General features: G+C 63.6%; 1 protein-coding gene across 1 annotated transcript in view; it reads left to right on the top strand.

Moving 5' to 3' along the window:
• The first annotated feature begins 3,483 nt into the window (after nucleotides 1-3,483).
• LOC105470533 (laminin subunit alpha 5) overlaps nucleotides 3,484-15,263 on the top strand; it is a 57,963-nt gene continuing 46,183 nt past the window's right edge. Inside the window, exons 1-2 of the mRNA XM_011722617.3 lie at nucleotides 3,484-3,795; nucleotides 9,122-9,274. Coding sequence (XP_011720919.2) covers nucleotides 3,499-3,795; nucleotides 9,122-9,274 — 450 coding nt within the window. The 5' untranslated portion in view covers nucleotides 3,484-3,498. The remainder of the gene's footprint in view (nucleotides 3,796-9,121; nucleotides 9,275-15,263) is intronic.

A 15,263-nucleotide genomic window follows, 5' to 3' on the forward strand; every position in this document is an offset into this window, starting at 1 on the left:
CCCAGTCCGCTGGGTTTAAGCAATCCTGATGAGTCCTTGTCTTCCCGGCACATGCTGGTCTGTGTCCTCCTCCCAGAGGACTGAGCCAGCCCATGCAAACAGTTCCGAACCAGCCTTGCTGCCTGCTCTCAGCTTCTCAATTTCATGGACAGGGTTGGAGGTTCTTACCGGCCGGCTCCCTGGAAGGGCATCCCAGCAGTCCTGAGAAAGGGACTGTGGCCTCTGATATCCCAAACCACAGCGCTGGCATTCCTCCAGACCTCATCCCGCTGAGACAACATTCCCAGTTCTAGAGGGAGCCACAAGGCCTCACCCGCAGGCCCTGCCCTAGCAGAAGCCCAGCCTCCAGCCCTCCTTCCTGTGCAGCCCTGCACAGCCCCCGCTTCCTCTTGGGAGCTTCTCCTGAGGGTGCAGCACCCACTTGCACCCTGGGCTCTGGGACAGGAGGATCTGCAGAGTCATCTGTTAGCGATTGTGGCTGCCTGTGACGCAGCTGAGAGTGGGCGAGGGGGCACCCCATGTCCTCAGCACAGCTGTGTCCCCAGGAGGCTCCCAAGGTCAGGAGTTCAAGACACACGGCTGAGTCAGATGTGCCTGTGGCCTGGCCCTCAGGGTCCCCCACAGCTGCCTGCAGGTGTGGCTGAGTAGGGTGGAGGTTCTTACCGGCTGGCTCCCTCGAAGGGCATCCCAGCAGCCCTGAGAAAGGGACTCTCATGAATGCCACTGCAGTAGCACTGGGGGCTCCTCAGTGGGCCTTGTCCCGGGGCTGGAGAGGATCTGAGACCCCTTCGCCAGGGCCAGGAGTGCCCCTACATCGCTCGGGCTGCCACTGACCTCTGCCCCCGACCCACCTCCTCTGGGGCTCCGTCACCCTGGAGCTGGGTGGGCAGGGGCTCTAGATCTTGGATTGTCCCTGAAGGGCAGCCAGAGCCTGGTGGGACAGAGGCTCCTCCACGGCCCTCCCCTGGCGAGCTGCCTCCTTTTACCCTCCCCTCCCCTCCACTCCCAGACTGGGCAGCTCCCTCCTGTGGATTCAGGACAGAACGTGTTTGGGGGTGGGGTGCTGTCTGACCTGTTGCAGGGAGGAGGACTATGTCAGGGACAGGTGCCCGAAAGATGCCCAGTAAATAGGAGTAAGAAGTAAATGACAGACAAACTTCCTCTCGCCTTACTAACTTGTGTGCTCTTGATTGACCCGGCCTTTTTGGCCTCAGTTTCCCCATTTGTAAATAGAAGAGGTGCCTGGGCTGCACAGGACTCAGAAAGACAGGAGAGATGCTCGCTGGTCTGTTTGGTGATGACTCACTGGAAGCATGACAAAGACAGCAGGGGGTGGGGGTGGGCAGAGATGAGCTGCCCCTCCCCAACCCCCTGTGTGTAGCCGGGCTGGGACAGCCCCTCAGGCCTCCATATGCTCAGCTCCTGCCCCAGCTGCCCCCTCCCCAGTCCGTGCAGCAGCAGGCACAGGGTGGGGGCAGTGTGGGCTCTTCACCCAGCCCCTTGGCCACATTCTCTTGTCCACTGCACTCCCCGCCTGCCTGCCAGTTGCTCCTGGGGCAGCTGTCTGCCGGGAAGCAGTGAGCCCGGTGATTAACCCTGCTGGTGCTGGCGGCTCCGACTGACACAGCGCATTCTCAGGGCCGGCCCCCCGCTCCCCTCCTGGACAGTGCCCGGGGGACGGCAGAGGCCTGGCGGCTTGGCCTGGTCTGGCCGCTAGGGGGCTTAAAGGGCTCCCCCCACCCCCACCCTACCCTCACCCCACCCCACCCTCACCCCCACCACTCGCAATCCCACCCCTCCAACCACACGACCCTCCAGGGATCCCAAGAAGCACTCAGGGTCTCAGGAGTCTCCAGTCCCCCAGGCTGTCAGAGCCCCAAGCTGTCAAGGGGGAGCCCAGAGCCACAGCACACTGCCTGGGGTCAAAACCCCATGTGGGGGACTCGCTACTGCCCAGAGGCCGCTCTCTGCCTCACACGGGATCTAAAGCAGCTCAGAGCTGCACTCTGCACCTGGATTGCCGATTCCTCGATGTCTCCCGCCCCCTCTCCGGCCAGCCCCTCCCCGACTCAGAGCTTCTCCTGCCAAGGGGAGCCGTCTCCTTTCTCCCTCCCCCAGGTGGGAGAACTAACAGTGAAGTTAGGGAAGAATTGCCAGGCCGGAAAGTAGGAGAAGGGAGAGGGTCACATCGCCCTCCCGACTCCGTAGAGAAACAGCCACACACCCTCTTGGGACTTGAGATTTGTAGGAGGCCAGGGCGCCAGGAAGGTGTGCAAGGAGGTGTACCCTCCAGGGACAGCTGCTAGCTCAGAACCCCCACCAGAACCGCTGACCAGTGCCCAACAAACCCACCCAGCCCCCCAGGACTGTCCAGGGAACCCAGTGAGAGATGAGCCCACAGCCCATCTGGGACCATGGCCCGCCCAGCTGGCCTGGCTCAGAGACGGGGGGTTGCTGCCAGCTCGGCAGCTGCAGCCCCACCCCGCCACCACCCCCTCGGGGCTTCCCTGGAGGCAGATTTGGCCCCGGAGCCCAAGGGAAGGAGGAGACCCAGGGCCGTAGGCACCCAAAGGCAGATGAAGACCTGATCTCGGCCTCTAGGTCCTGTGCCGTTTGCCAGGCGTCCTCGAGCCGCCGACCGTGCCAGGAAGGTGTGCGCGGCTGTGCAGTGGGTTGGAGGCCAGGCCGACAGAGCTGGTGGAGTCCACGGGGCCCCGGAGCACAGGTGCTCAGCAGCTGTGACCAGAGCCCCCCACCTCCTTAGGAGCCAATCTGGAGGCTGTGGGGCCATGAGCACCGCCCCCGTCCTCTAAAGGGGGCTATGGCTGCAGGCCAGCCCCTCCCGCCCCATTTCCCTATCGGAGAGTATTTTTAAGCCCTGCTGGGGCAGGCAGGAGCCAGGCCGAGTTGAACCTGACCTGATCACCCCAGGAAGCAGGGGGTCCCTACTTAGACTCCCCCTGTTCCTCTGCAGATGGTCATTCGCGGCTGCAGAGGGCACCTTCCCGCAACCAGCAGGACAGACGCTGTCGGGGGAGGAGCGGGGAGGCCGAGAGGTGCACCAAATTAGGGGAACAAAGAGCGGGCCCCTGGGCTGGTAGGAGCTGGTGGGCGCGCTGGGGGCCAGAGCGCCGTGGGGAGCGCGAGGGTCGCACCCGGTACCCGGAGCTACGACCTGGGCTAGGGGCGCGGCGGCGCCGTGGTCCCACGGCCTGGCCCGAGGCCAGCAGGTGCCCCTTCCGGGAGGCGGCCGGGCCGGGGTCCGAAGGGTTAAGGCCGCCCGGCCGCCCCTCCCCCTCCTCTCTCCTTCCCCACCCCCCCCGCCCGCCTCCCCGGACCTCTCCCCGGGGCGCGGGGCTCGGGCGCTCGGGCGGGCCGGGGCGGGGCCTGACGTCCGCAGGCGGAGCGAGCCCTGCCGGCTGCTTGGCTTCAGACCCGCCGGGCTCCCGCCGCGCGCGCTGTCCCTGGAGCGCGGGGACGCGGCCCGGAGCCGGGAAGATGGCGAAGCGGCTCTGCGCGGGGAGCGCACTGTGTGTCCGCGGCCCCCGGGGCCCCGCGCCGCTACTGCTGGTGGGGCTGGCGCTACTGGGCACGGCGCGGGCGCGGGAGGAGGCGGGCGGCGGCGTCAGCCTGCACCCGCCCTACTTCAACCTGGCCGAGGGCGCCCGCATCGCCGCCTCCGCAACCTGCGGGGAGGAGGCCCCGGCGCGCGGCTCCCCGCGCCCCACCGAGGACCTTTACTGCAAGCTGGTGGGGGGCCCCGTGGCCGGCGGCGACCCCAACCAGACCATCCAGGTGAGCGCAGGGCGGGCCGTGGGGCATCTTCCGGGGGCACTCGGACCCGGAACGCCGGCCCGACCCCAGGGGGAGCGTCGTGGGCCAGGGCGAGTCCAGGTGCGGACTCTCTGGTTCCGCATTTTGGGGGCCCAAGAAGGCACCCCGACCCGGCTGCTCCGTCTGGGCCGGGAAACTTCGCGTCCCTCCGGGAAGGCGGAATTCAAGTCCCCGGCATGGACCCGGGGGCGGCCGGGCGCCGGTCCAGTTCGGCTGCGGTGACCGGGGCGGGAGGGGGGCCGGGCCCAGTCCCTGGCGGCCCCAAGTCCGGGATCCCGGGGAGGGCGGGACTTGGCCTCCGCCGGCTGCTGCCGGTGGGGAGGGGGCGCAGCTCCGCCCTACCCGGGACAGGCTGGAACCTGCTGGCCTCTGGATGGGGTGGGAGGGGCCAGCCACCTGAGGCTCCCACGGCCCCCTCTCAGAGGGGTCTAGGGCTCGGCGAGACCTCCAAAGTAGGGGCGGGCCAGCTGCGAAGTTTTAACTGGGGCTGGGAACACGTGGCTCCCAGGAGGGGCAGAATCTCTGCCCAGCAGGTGGTAGGGTCTGGGGGGCTTCGTTCTCCCTAAGAGATGTGGTTTCAGGCCCTGAAGAACCCCTGGGGTGCATGTCTCCTCCCCAAGAAGCCTTAAACCTGTAGGCAGATTCTGTTGGCGGGCTTCATGCATGGACACCTAACCTGGAAACCAAGGCTCCTGGCCCTCTAGACTTAGGCTGGGCCTGGGGTCAGTCCTGGGTGAGGAGCAGCAAAGTCAGCTCCAAGGGCTCCCAAACGGCCGCTCTAGGCCCATTCGCCACCTCAGCCCCACCTTAGGGAGAGTCTAGGTGGTGCCCAGATTCCCACAGCTAACCCCCGCTGGACCCTGTTCTGGCTGGGGGGCTCCAAGCAGGTGTCAGCGGCTTTCCAGGGCTCAGTTCCCCCATCTGAAGTGTGGGCTTGAGACCTCCTATCTCAGAGGACTGTGCTGGGCTTAAGGAGAGAATGGTGAGCCCAGGAGTCCGGGGAGGCTCCTCCCCCTCCCCCAGGGCCTAGGTGGTGGGGCAGGCAGAGGGCCCGTGTAACCTGAGCTGTCTCCTCCCGGGTACCTCCACCTTCCTGGAAGGAGAGACTAGGGCAGGGGCGAGTAGCTGGAGATCTGCCGGGTGGGGGCAGAGGGCCCTGGAGCAAGACTTTGTGGGGATGAATGGAGGAGCCTGGGCTGGGCCTGCCCCCTCTGCCTGCCCCACCAACTTGGCCCTGGGGGAGCGGGGAGGAGCCTCCCCAGACTCCTGGGCTCACCATTCTCTCCTTAAACCCAGCACAGTCCTCTGAGATAGGAGGTCTCAAGCCCACACTTCAGATGGGGGAACTGAGCCCTGGAAAGCCGCTGACACCTGCTTGGAGCCCCCCAGCCAGAACAGGGTCCAGCGGGGGTTAGCTGTGGGAATCTGGGCACCTCCTGGCTGCCCCCTTATCTGGTCGACTCAGAGGGGCCGGGTCTCAGGAGGGAGGGCCTGTGGCTGTCTCCTTGCCTGCTACTGCACCTCAGAGGGCCTGGCTGAGCGTCCCCAGCTGAAATTTTGCCGTTTTGGCAGGGGAGGCTCCAGGTGCCCTCTGAACCCTCAGACCACCCCCAACCACCTGCCTGTGCTGCATGGCTGGGGGCCACAGGCCCCCTCCCTGATCTGTCTCCTCTGTGGGGGCGTATTACCCCCGTCTCATGAGTAAAGGGCCAGCCTGTAGTCAACGCCCCTCTCCTCTGCCTCAGCTGTGTGGCTTCCCTCTGTCAGCCTCAAGCTCCCTGTCTTTTAAATGGGCACAGCGTGCCGGCCCCCATCACCTGAGACTGTGAGCTTGGCCTGAGGAGCCTGGGAAGCGGCCACAGTTTCAGTGGCAGCTATGGGCTATGGTGCTCCACGCCTCAGAGCCGACGTGGATGAGAAACCAGCCGGCCTCGCCCAGCTCATTTCTAACAATAGAGGCGAACCCTTCTCTTCCAAAGTGTCTGTGGGGAAAAGAAAGAGATCAGCCTGTTACTGTGTCTATATAGAAAGAAGTAGACATAAGAGACTCCATTTTGTTTTGTATTTGTGATGCTGTTAATCTGTGACCCTACCCCCAACCTTGTCCTTTGCAAGAGACATGTGTTGCGGTGACTCAAGGTTTAATGGATTTTGGGCTATGCAGAATGTGTCTTTGTTAAACAAAATGCCTGAAGGTAGCTTGCTGGTTAAAAGTTATCACCATTCTCTTAATTTCAACCACCCAGAGACACGTACATGGCCAAAGGTCGCAGGGACCTCTGCCTAGGAAAGCTAGGTATTGTCTAAGGTTTCTCCCCATGTGATAGACTGAAACTATGCTGCTAAAAGGTTTATGGAGATGTTTGCATATGCATCTCAAGGCACAGCATTTTCCTTTGAACTTATTCATGTCACAGAGGTTTTTGTTCATATGTCTTACTGCCGATTTCCTCTTTTTTCTTTGATCCTATTGTCCTGCCACTCCCATCTTTAAGATGGTAAAGATAATTATCAATAAATACTAAGGGAACTCGCCCGGGCGTGGTGGCTCACGCCTGTAATCCCAGCACTTTGGGAGGCCGAGGCGGGCGGATCACAAGGTCAGGAGATCGAGACCACGGTGAAACCCCGTCTCTACTAAAAATACAAAAAATTAGCCGGGCGCAGTTGTGGGCGCCTGTAGTCCCAGCTACTCGGGAGGCTGAGGCAGGAGAATGGCGTGAACCCGGGAGGCGGAGCTTGCAGTGAGCCGAGATCGCGCCACTGCACTCCAGCCTGGGCGACAGAGCCAGACTCCGTCTCAAAAAAAAAAAAAAAATACTAAGGGAACTCAGAGACTGGGGCCGGCGTGGGTCCTCTGTAAGCTGAGCGCCGGTCCCCTGGGCCCCCGCTTTTCTTTCTCTATACTTTGTCTCTGTGTCTTATTTCTTAAGTCTCTCGTTCCACCTTACGAGAAACACCCACAGGTGTGGAGGGGCAGGCCACCCCTTCAGTCTCAAGCCCCGAGCAGTGAGTGCCCCTGTTCTGAGGCTGCCAGATATGTAGAAAGATCGGCTGGTAGACGTAAGCTGGATGGCCTGTGACCTTGGACGCCTTCTTCATCTGAGAGCCACAGGTCTGCTGACTGCCCTGGCCGCGGATTGGGCATGTGAGAAGGCCTTGCCAGCCAGTCTGGAGTAGAGCCGCGGGTGGGGCAAGGCAGGCAGGCACAGGAGGTGCCCAGGTGATGAAGCTGCAGCTCCATTCAAGGGGGCTCACTAAGGCTTTGGGGCCTGGAGCTGGGCAGTGCGGTCTCAAGGCTGCAGGCCAGGGGCTCTCAGGGACCCTCTGCAGGAGACGCACATTAGCTGGGCATCCCAGATGGGGGTTGGGGTGAACTCTGCTGGGCAGCTGGTGCAGGCAGAGTGCAGGGGGAGGTGGTGGCCCTTGCAGCCTCAGGTGGGCATCAGGGGATCCCCGGCCGGCCCAGCCTGGGAAGGTGGGGACTGGGCAGCCAGGCCAGCGTGGTGACTTATTGGAGGGCGAAGTCCTTATCAGCCCCTCTGCTGTTTCCTGGCTCTGTTCTCATGGGACCCTCCGCAGCGGAGGTGGTAGGAGCCTGATTTTCCCAGCCCTGTCCTCTGTGGCTCAGTGAGTGGCCGAATGGTGACTGGAACTGCCTCCCAGTAACTGGACCAACTCTGGCCCTGGCAGGGACTGAGCAGTTTCTTCCCTGACCTCCTGGAAGAGTAGAGACTGACCCTTGACCCGCAGCCTTCCACTCCACTTCCCTCTGCTGCTCGTGTGTCTGGGAGGGTCTTGACCAGCAAGCAACCTTCCCTGGAAGGCCTGGCTGCCCCAGCCAGAGGGCCTGCCCACACCTCCCTTCTCCAGGCGCCCCCGGCCCCACCCTGAGCAGGACCTGTGTGTGCTGTGCTGTCAGTGAACTCCTGAGTTTGGGGGTCACCATCTAAGCTTGGCAGTGCGGCCTGCGGGTAGGACTCGTGGTGCTTAACTGGGTGTCTTCAGTTGCTCTAGCCCCATCCACGAGACTGCTCAGGTGGTGAGCTGGGTACACAGTGGGAATAAGGCGGGTGTGGACCCTGCCACTGCAGAGCTCTGGGGGACCCCAGCGAAGTCCCCAGATAATTCCAGATCTCAGACATGCAGTAAAGGAAGTACAGCAGTGGCCACACTGGGGGCTGTGGACTCAGGGGCCTCAACCCCAAGCCTGGGAGGATGCCTTTGTGTGAACAAACAGCAGGTCTGGTTTCCCTGGGGGGGTATGGCAGCCAGGACCCAGCTCTGCCCCTTCTCCTGGTCCCCGCCCCGGCTCCCAGCACTACCCCTCCCCTCCAGGATGTAGGCCAGGACCCCGCTGGGAGCCTCCTCTGTTCCCCACTCACCCATGCAGGGCAGGCCCGGGACAGAAGCGGCTGCCAGGCTGTGTGTGTGAGCCATTCATCCTCACGGTGGCCCCAGGCAGGTGCAGCCTTGTCCCTACTCTTCAGATGGGGACATTGAGGCTCAGCGGTTGCTGTGACTTGGCCTCTTCCCAGGACTCCGAAGCGGCAGCCAGGAGGCCCAGGCCCACCTGCCGCTGCCCACACCTCCACCCTGGGGCCGGTCCCCATAGGCCGCCGCAACAGCTTAATTCTGTCTCTCTGGAGACCCTAATCCAGAAGCCTGTGGGCAGGATCTGGAGGTGGGGTGGGGTCTGGCCGCCTGGATCCCCACCCTGATGGTCCTTCTGTCTGCAGCTCTACCTTCCTCCCCTTTCTGCCCCCTGCCTTGCCGCATTTTGTCCAAGCCTTTCTGGAGCCCCTGGCAGGGCCAGCAGGGAGGGGTGGCCATGCCTTGCCCCGCCCCTGCCCCTTTTTGCCCCCTTGGCTCTAGACACATTGATCCACCTTGCGGTTTACTGTGAGACGCCTCTGCCCCCAGGGCTCGTTGCACTGGCACCCCCTCTGCCTAGAGCACACTCTGGCTTACCATGTAGGGCTCAGACGCCACCCCCCTAGAGAGGCCCACCGAGATTTTCCCACCCAAGGCAGATGCCCCTCTCCGTCCCTGTTCTTCCTCTTTCCTCCTTCGTGCCATGAGCAGCTCCCATGAGCCACCTGCCCTGAGTCGGAGGAGCCTCAGGTGCTTAGCGCACGTTTGCTGAGCAAGTGGGTGAGGGGGGTGCAGAGGCTGGGCGTGGAACCCGCTCAGTGGGGCCAGGATTCGTCTCAGGGCAGGAGGGTGACGAGGAGGAAGGGGGTCCCCGGCCCTCCTCAGCTGTCTGACCCTTCTGTTCCCTCTGCAGGGCCAGTACTGTGACATCTGTACGGCTGCGAACAGCAACAGGGCACACCCCGCGAGCAACGCCATCGATGGCACAGAGCGCTGGTGGCAGAGCCCGCCCCTGTCCCGCGGCCTGGAGTACAACGAGGTCAACGTCACCCTGGACCTGGGCCAGGTAGGGGCCTTCTTTGCCTGCTACAGCGCCCGTCTCTGTGTCTGTGGCTGTCGGGCCTACCTTGGGCCACTGGACCAGAAGGCGAGGTCTCCACCCTGAGTGAGATCTGGGGCCTGGGAGGCTGGACTCAGTGGGAGGGGACAAAGGCATGACAGTGGTCACCTTTTGTTTGTGCTTTCAGCATCCCCACGACCCAGGGAAAGGGGGTGCTGATGGGGGTGCTTCCAGAGGTCACAGAGTTTGGGTGGAGGTGTTGAGTAGACAGCTTGGGGCCAGGAGGGCAGAGGTGCTGTGAGCAGTGCGGTGGTGCCCCCTGTGTCAGGCGCCCTGATGTTTAAGGAATTCCTGGCGGGTGCGGGAGGGGCCGCAGGAATGCAGAGGAGGCTGGCGGAAGTGGACATTCCTGGGATACCTGTGCCGAGGTGGCGGCTGCTGAGGGTTAGGCGGGGTTGGGTGTCTGCTCTCTGGTCCCCAGCTCTGGGCTCTCCTTGGCCTTGGAGGCCCCTGTACAAGCAGGAGGCTGAAGCTGGGTACCTCCAAGCGAAGAGTGAACCCCCTAAGGTGGGCCTGCCTCGGTGCCAGCCCTGAGCAGCCCCAGATAAGGGGTGACTTGGCCTAGGTACCCGGGCTTGAGGTCTTGGCCTGTAAAACGGGCCAGTAATCTTGGTGCTTCTTGAGTCAGGGACAGTGATGGGGCAGGTGGAGGAGGCTGGGCCTGAGAGCAGCCAGTGCCTGGAGTGGGGGCTCCAGGGCTGACCCAGAGGTCTGCGTCCCGGCTGGCTTGGTCGCTGTCCCAGTGTGTGACACGTGGGTCTTCACTCCTGTCTGAGTCTCTGTCCCTGCCATTGTCCCGAGGGTGTCAGAGATAGAGGAGGTCTCCCTGCAGCCTGGCTGGAGGGCTGGCCCCAAGGGGCAGGCGCCTTTGACAGCCTTGGTGGCCTGCAGGCCTGGCCCGAGGGTGGGCAGGCAGTGAGGGGAGGGCTCAAGCCCCAGCAGGTGGCCTGGAATTTCCAGGGGTTCCTGAACTTGCTCTAGGGCCCTATGGAGGAGGGTGGGGAGCTGGGGAGGGGTTGCCTGTCCTGGGCTCCCTGCCTGCCTGCCAGGCCCCTGGGCCTGGCCTGACCTGGGTCTGGGTGTGGCTTTGCCTGTTTACCTTCATCTCACTGAGTTTCCCCGAATCTGGTTCCCCTGTCCCCTGGAGCCTGGGGGTCCCTCATCTCTCTGGCACAGCAGCAGAGGCCCCCTCTTGGCTGCAGCGGATGTGAATTCTCAGCTGCTCTGGTGGGAAGCTGGGAACTGGGTACTGGGTTCTTCCCGCCCCTCCTCCTTCGAGGAACTGGCGCGGCTGGGGGAGGGGAGATGGCCTGGTCTCCACGGCAACCCCAAGGTGGCTGCAGAGCCTGATATGTGGTCACAGTGCCTGATATGGCTGGGTGGGGTCAGGGAAGGTGGGACTGACACTCAGACCCACAAGTGTGGGCTTCACCACCCCTTGGCTCTGGGGCTCTCTCTCAGCCTCGGTGCACATCTCTGAACTGGGCTGGAGACTTCAGGCCTGAAGCCAGTTTGCTTTTAGATTGTTCTGGGCCAGAAATCAGGTTCCACCACGTGAGCATCTTGCCTCCCAGCCTCAGTTTCACCAACTGTAAAATGATATGGAGGGAAAAGGAACCCTTTCCATTCCACCTGGGAAGCAGTCCCTCCACCTACCCACCCACCTATCCTATCCCATCCCTCTGCCTGCTCACCCATCCACCCCCCTACCTATCCACCCACCCACCCACCTACCTGTCCCTCTACCCACCCCCTACCTACCCACCCCTTACCTATCCACCTACCCCTCTACCCACCCCCTGCCCCTCCACCCACCCACCCACTTACCCCTCCACCCCACCCACCCCCCTACCTATTAACCCACCCACCCCCTATCCACCCACCCACCCCCTACCCATCCACCCACCCCCTACCCATCCACCCACCCACCCCCCTACCCATCCACGCCACCACCAACCCACCTAACCATCCAACCACCCAACCCCCCCCACCCACCTACCCACCTACGCCCCCACCTACCCACCTACCCCCCTACCCCCTACCCATCCACCCACCCATCCCCCTACCCCCTACCCATCTACCCCCTACCCATCTACCCTCTACCCATCCACCCACCCACCTACCCCCTACCCATCCACTCACCCATCTACCCACTCCCTACCCATCTACCCATCCACCCATCCCCTACCCATCCACCCCACCCCTCTACCTATCCAGCACCCACCCTTTCTTCCTTGCTTCCATCTGTCCATCCCTCTGTCTGCTCTTTCCTCCCTCTGTCTGCTCTTTCCTCCCTCCACACCTGCACCGTCTTCCTTCCTTCCTTCTCAGCCGCTTTCCTGACCATGTGGATGTGTCTACCAAGGCCCCTGTCTGGGCCGGGGGCTGCCAGCCTTGGTCGGGGTGGGGGCAGGGACTCCCTGGAGTTGGGTGGAGAAATGCCCTTCCTGGGCTTCAGGGCTGATCCTGGGGCGGGGCTGGGGCTTCCATCAGGAAGCCAGGCTGAGCAGCGGGTGGGTCCGGGCACTCCCCCTGTAGCGCGCTGCCAGCAGCCTTTGTTCTGGGATCTGGAGCGGATGCCCTGGGAGGGGGGTGGGGGTGGCTGGCACTGGGCATCGCGAAGGCTTCCTGCTCCTGGAAGGCTGAGGAGGGCGGGGTGGGCTGCATCATGGTTCGGGTCTCACGCCCCTGCTGTGTGGTGGGGCAGGGGCTGGCGCAGGGGAGGGGAGACTAGTCCCTGTGGTGTCCACCCAGGAGTGGCTGAGCCTTGGCCCCAGGAGTGCCAGCTGGGCTCCTGGCCTGGGTCCTGCTGCGCCCAGCCGTGGAGGGTTCTCCCTCCAAGGGTGGGGCTCAGGAAGAGGCTCCAGCACTGGTCACTGGTGACTCAGGGGGCAGTTTCCGAGTTCCAGACGTGACCTTCCCCGGGGGGTCCTTCTAGGGGGTTCTTGTGTATCTCCTTGCGTCCTCCGGAAGCTTCTAGAATTGAGTGGTCACATCACTGACCTCAGGCTCCCTCTTCCGAGAACCACACCCAGGCCCCAGGCCCAGGGAAGGGTGAGCATGTTCATGACTGCCCAGACACGTGGCCAGCAGGTCCTGGCTCTAGCGCCCCCACCCCCTGGCTCTGCTGCAGGATCCAGGCCCTTGGCCCACTACACCAGCATGCTAGCCCAGCAGGCCCAGGTTGTAAGGAGCTGGGCAGAGTGAGTGGGGCTGGCTCTGGCCTGTGTCCCCTCCCTCTCCATTCGGCCCTTGGGTGGTCTAACGGTGGGGGCGGGGCTCTCCCCAGCAGAGGAGGGCATGCCTCCTGTCTCCCTCAGATGAGGAGTGAGGACGCGGGGGGGCCTCCTTCCTGCAGGGAGACCCCTGCTTTGTCCTCTGCACAGCAGGCCACAGTGCAGGTGCCACAGGTGCGGCAGCGGCTTTGTCCCAGCCCCCGAGGCCCAGAGCTGCAGGGCAAATGGGGAGGCCTAGGTGGGGACCAGGTAGGAGTCAAGGTGTAGGGGAACTGGGGCCAGCAGGGTATGGGGGGGACAGTTAGGCATGAGTCTAGTATTGGTTGGGGGTGAGCAGTGCCAGGTGAGGGCCTGTGCCCCTGGGGATGGCGGAGAGCCATGGGAGGGCAGAGTGGACTGGGGTAGGGCTGGAGAGGGGAGGCAGTCAGCTGTCCCCTCCAAGTGGGGGTACGAGGAGGCAGAGCTCTGCTGAAGTCATTGGCCGCTGGAGTGTGAGTTTCCCTAGGCACTTGGGGAAACTGAGGTGGGGTTATGAGAGGGTCAGGGCCAGTGTGGAGTGCCCAAGGTCCCAGTGCTGGAGTCTTGAGGACTGTGGGGTTGGCCATGCTGTCTGGAGTCTGGGTTCCCAGGCTGGTTCCTCCTCTGTAAATGGGGTGAGTACGCCTGCCGGAGGCCCAGCACACCCAGACTGCCTTACCCTTCAGGACTGCCTGCCCTCTGGCTGGCCGGCTGGGGCCTTGGGCAGGCCTTCTGGTCCAGGGTGCCACTGGCTTGGCTCCCTGGGCCTGGTTGGGCACTCAGCCATGTGGCCAGTGCCCCAGGACGGTCAGTGGGTTGTCCAGGGAAGGACAGGAAGTGCAGCGCGGCCAGGCTCTAGGCTCTAGTTACACAGCTCGGCAGCCGGGACAGGTGCACTGGCTGGGCCGGAGGCAGCCACTTGAGTGGGGCTCCCTGGGGGTATGGCGGGAGTCCTGGGAGGCACCACTCCCCTCCCCTGGCACAGGGTGGACAGCAAGACCCTCCCTCTACTTGTCCTGGAAGGAGGACGAGGCCCAAGGGGCTGCCATGCCAAGGTGGGGCTGGGGCTGCTCCTCTCCCCGCACCCGCTCTGTCATGCTTGCTCTTGGTGGCTGCACAGCCAGACCTGGCACTCAGGGCACAGAGATGCCCCAGCGCCCACCTAGACCCCAGGCGGCCCCCAAAGGCTTCCTGTTTTCTGTTTCTGAACAAGAGCCACCACATTAGCCTCTGGTAATACAGCTCAGTGGAGACTAAACTGTTTGGGTTTCAGGCCGAGGGGTCCCCTTGGGATAATCTCCACTTCCTGTGTCCGCGGCTGACCATCTGGCCTGACCTGGACCGGGCTGCAGGGAGGGAACCCTGAGCTTGGACTGCAGTGGTTGGGGTCCCCGAATCCACCCCATGCCCAGCTCTGTTGAGGTGCAGGCAGCCCCCTGGCTGGGACCCCATGCCCTCCCTCCAGCTGGGGAGTTCCTGTCCCCCCACCCACTCCTGGAAGTTTCCCTGTCCTGCGTAGCACATCTGTAGTTGGGCATGGCGACGTCCAACCCTGGCGTCCGGGGTTCTGGCCTCGGCGTTTTTATTTTTCTTTCCAGTGGTGGGCTTGCTGTGGAAATCCCCGGCTTTTCCACTCCACGTCCCTCTGGGAGAGGTGTCTGTGTGGGGCGTGTTTCCGGACCCCTGATAGGTTGTGTGGCCGCTGTGCTTATTCACCCAGCTGGGGGTCGGTGGAGCCGCCCCGCCCTGCTGTGGGGCTTATCTGTGTATCCAGATGGGGTCTCTTCGAGGGGAGGCACACGACAGGAGCGGGCAAGGGCTGGGCTGGCCCCGGACTCTGGGCAGCGAGGGGGCTGGGTGCCCCGGTGCCCTGTCCGAGCGGTGTGGTCAGGGTGCTCATCCGGATGCCTGGGGCTAGGAGGGACTTTTCCTGCCCCGGGAATTGGCACAACGCCCTTCTTCCTGCAGGGCCTGGGCTGAGTCACAGACCTCTGTGATTCAGGCTGCTGGGGAAGGCTGGACTGGCCCTCACCCAGCACAGTGGGTACCTGGGCCTGGCCCTGGTCTCCCCAACCCAAGATGGGCCAGGGCAGAGCTGGATTTGGGCACAGGACAGCACCCCCTCCCCTCCTCTGGAGGTTCCAGCCACAGCCCTCCCCATGGTGAGGTGGGTGCCTCAGCCTAGGAGACTGCTGGCCAACAGCCCCATGCCATCCCCAGGGCCCCCGAAAGCCCCACCAGCATTTCTCTGTAGTCCTCACCGTGCTGCCCAGACCCCAGCACCTACCCAGTCCCCTCCGCAGCTTTGCCTTTGGAGCGCCAGTGTGTGGTGCAGCTCTGGTGGGGGCCTTGGCATTTCTGCGGAGTGGCTGCTGCCTGCCCTCCAGGAACAGCTGGCATCCTCCCTCCCAGGGCGCTCGAGCCTTCATGCCCTCATGAAAGGCATTTTATCCTGATGCCCCTCTCTGCAGCTCTTCCCACTGCCCTGTGCCCAGGGAGGGGAAGTGTCCGCCCCAGGTCCACACGACCCCTGAACCTGGAGCCTGCCTGGGCCCCGGGCCCTGTGCTCCTGGGGCTCTCGACCCCCTGTGAGACAGTGGTCACTGGGCAGAGGCCTCCTCTGGGAGCCATGGCCCTCCCAGGTCAGGTCGGGTATGGGGGGACTGGGGGGTGCAGTGGCT

Source organism: Macaca nemestrina, chromosome 15, assembly GCF_043159975.1.
Source record: "Macaca nemestrina isolate mMacNem1 chromosome 15, mMacNem.hap1, whole genome shotgun sequence".
In the NCBI taxonomy this organism is placed as follows: domain Eukaryota; kingdom Metazoa; phylum Chordata; class Mammalia; order Primates; family Cercopithecidae; genus Macaca; species Macaca nemestrina.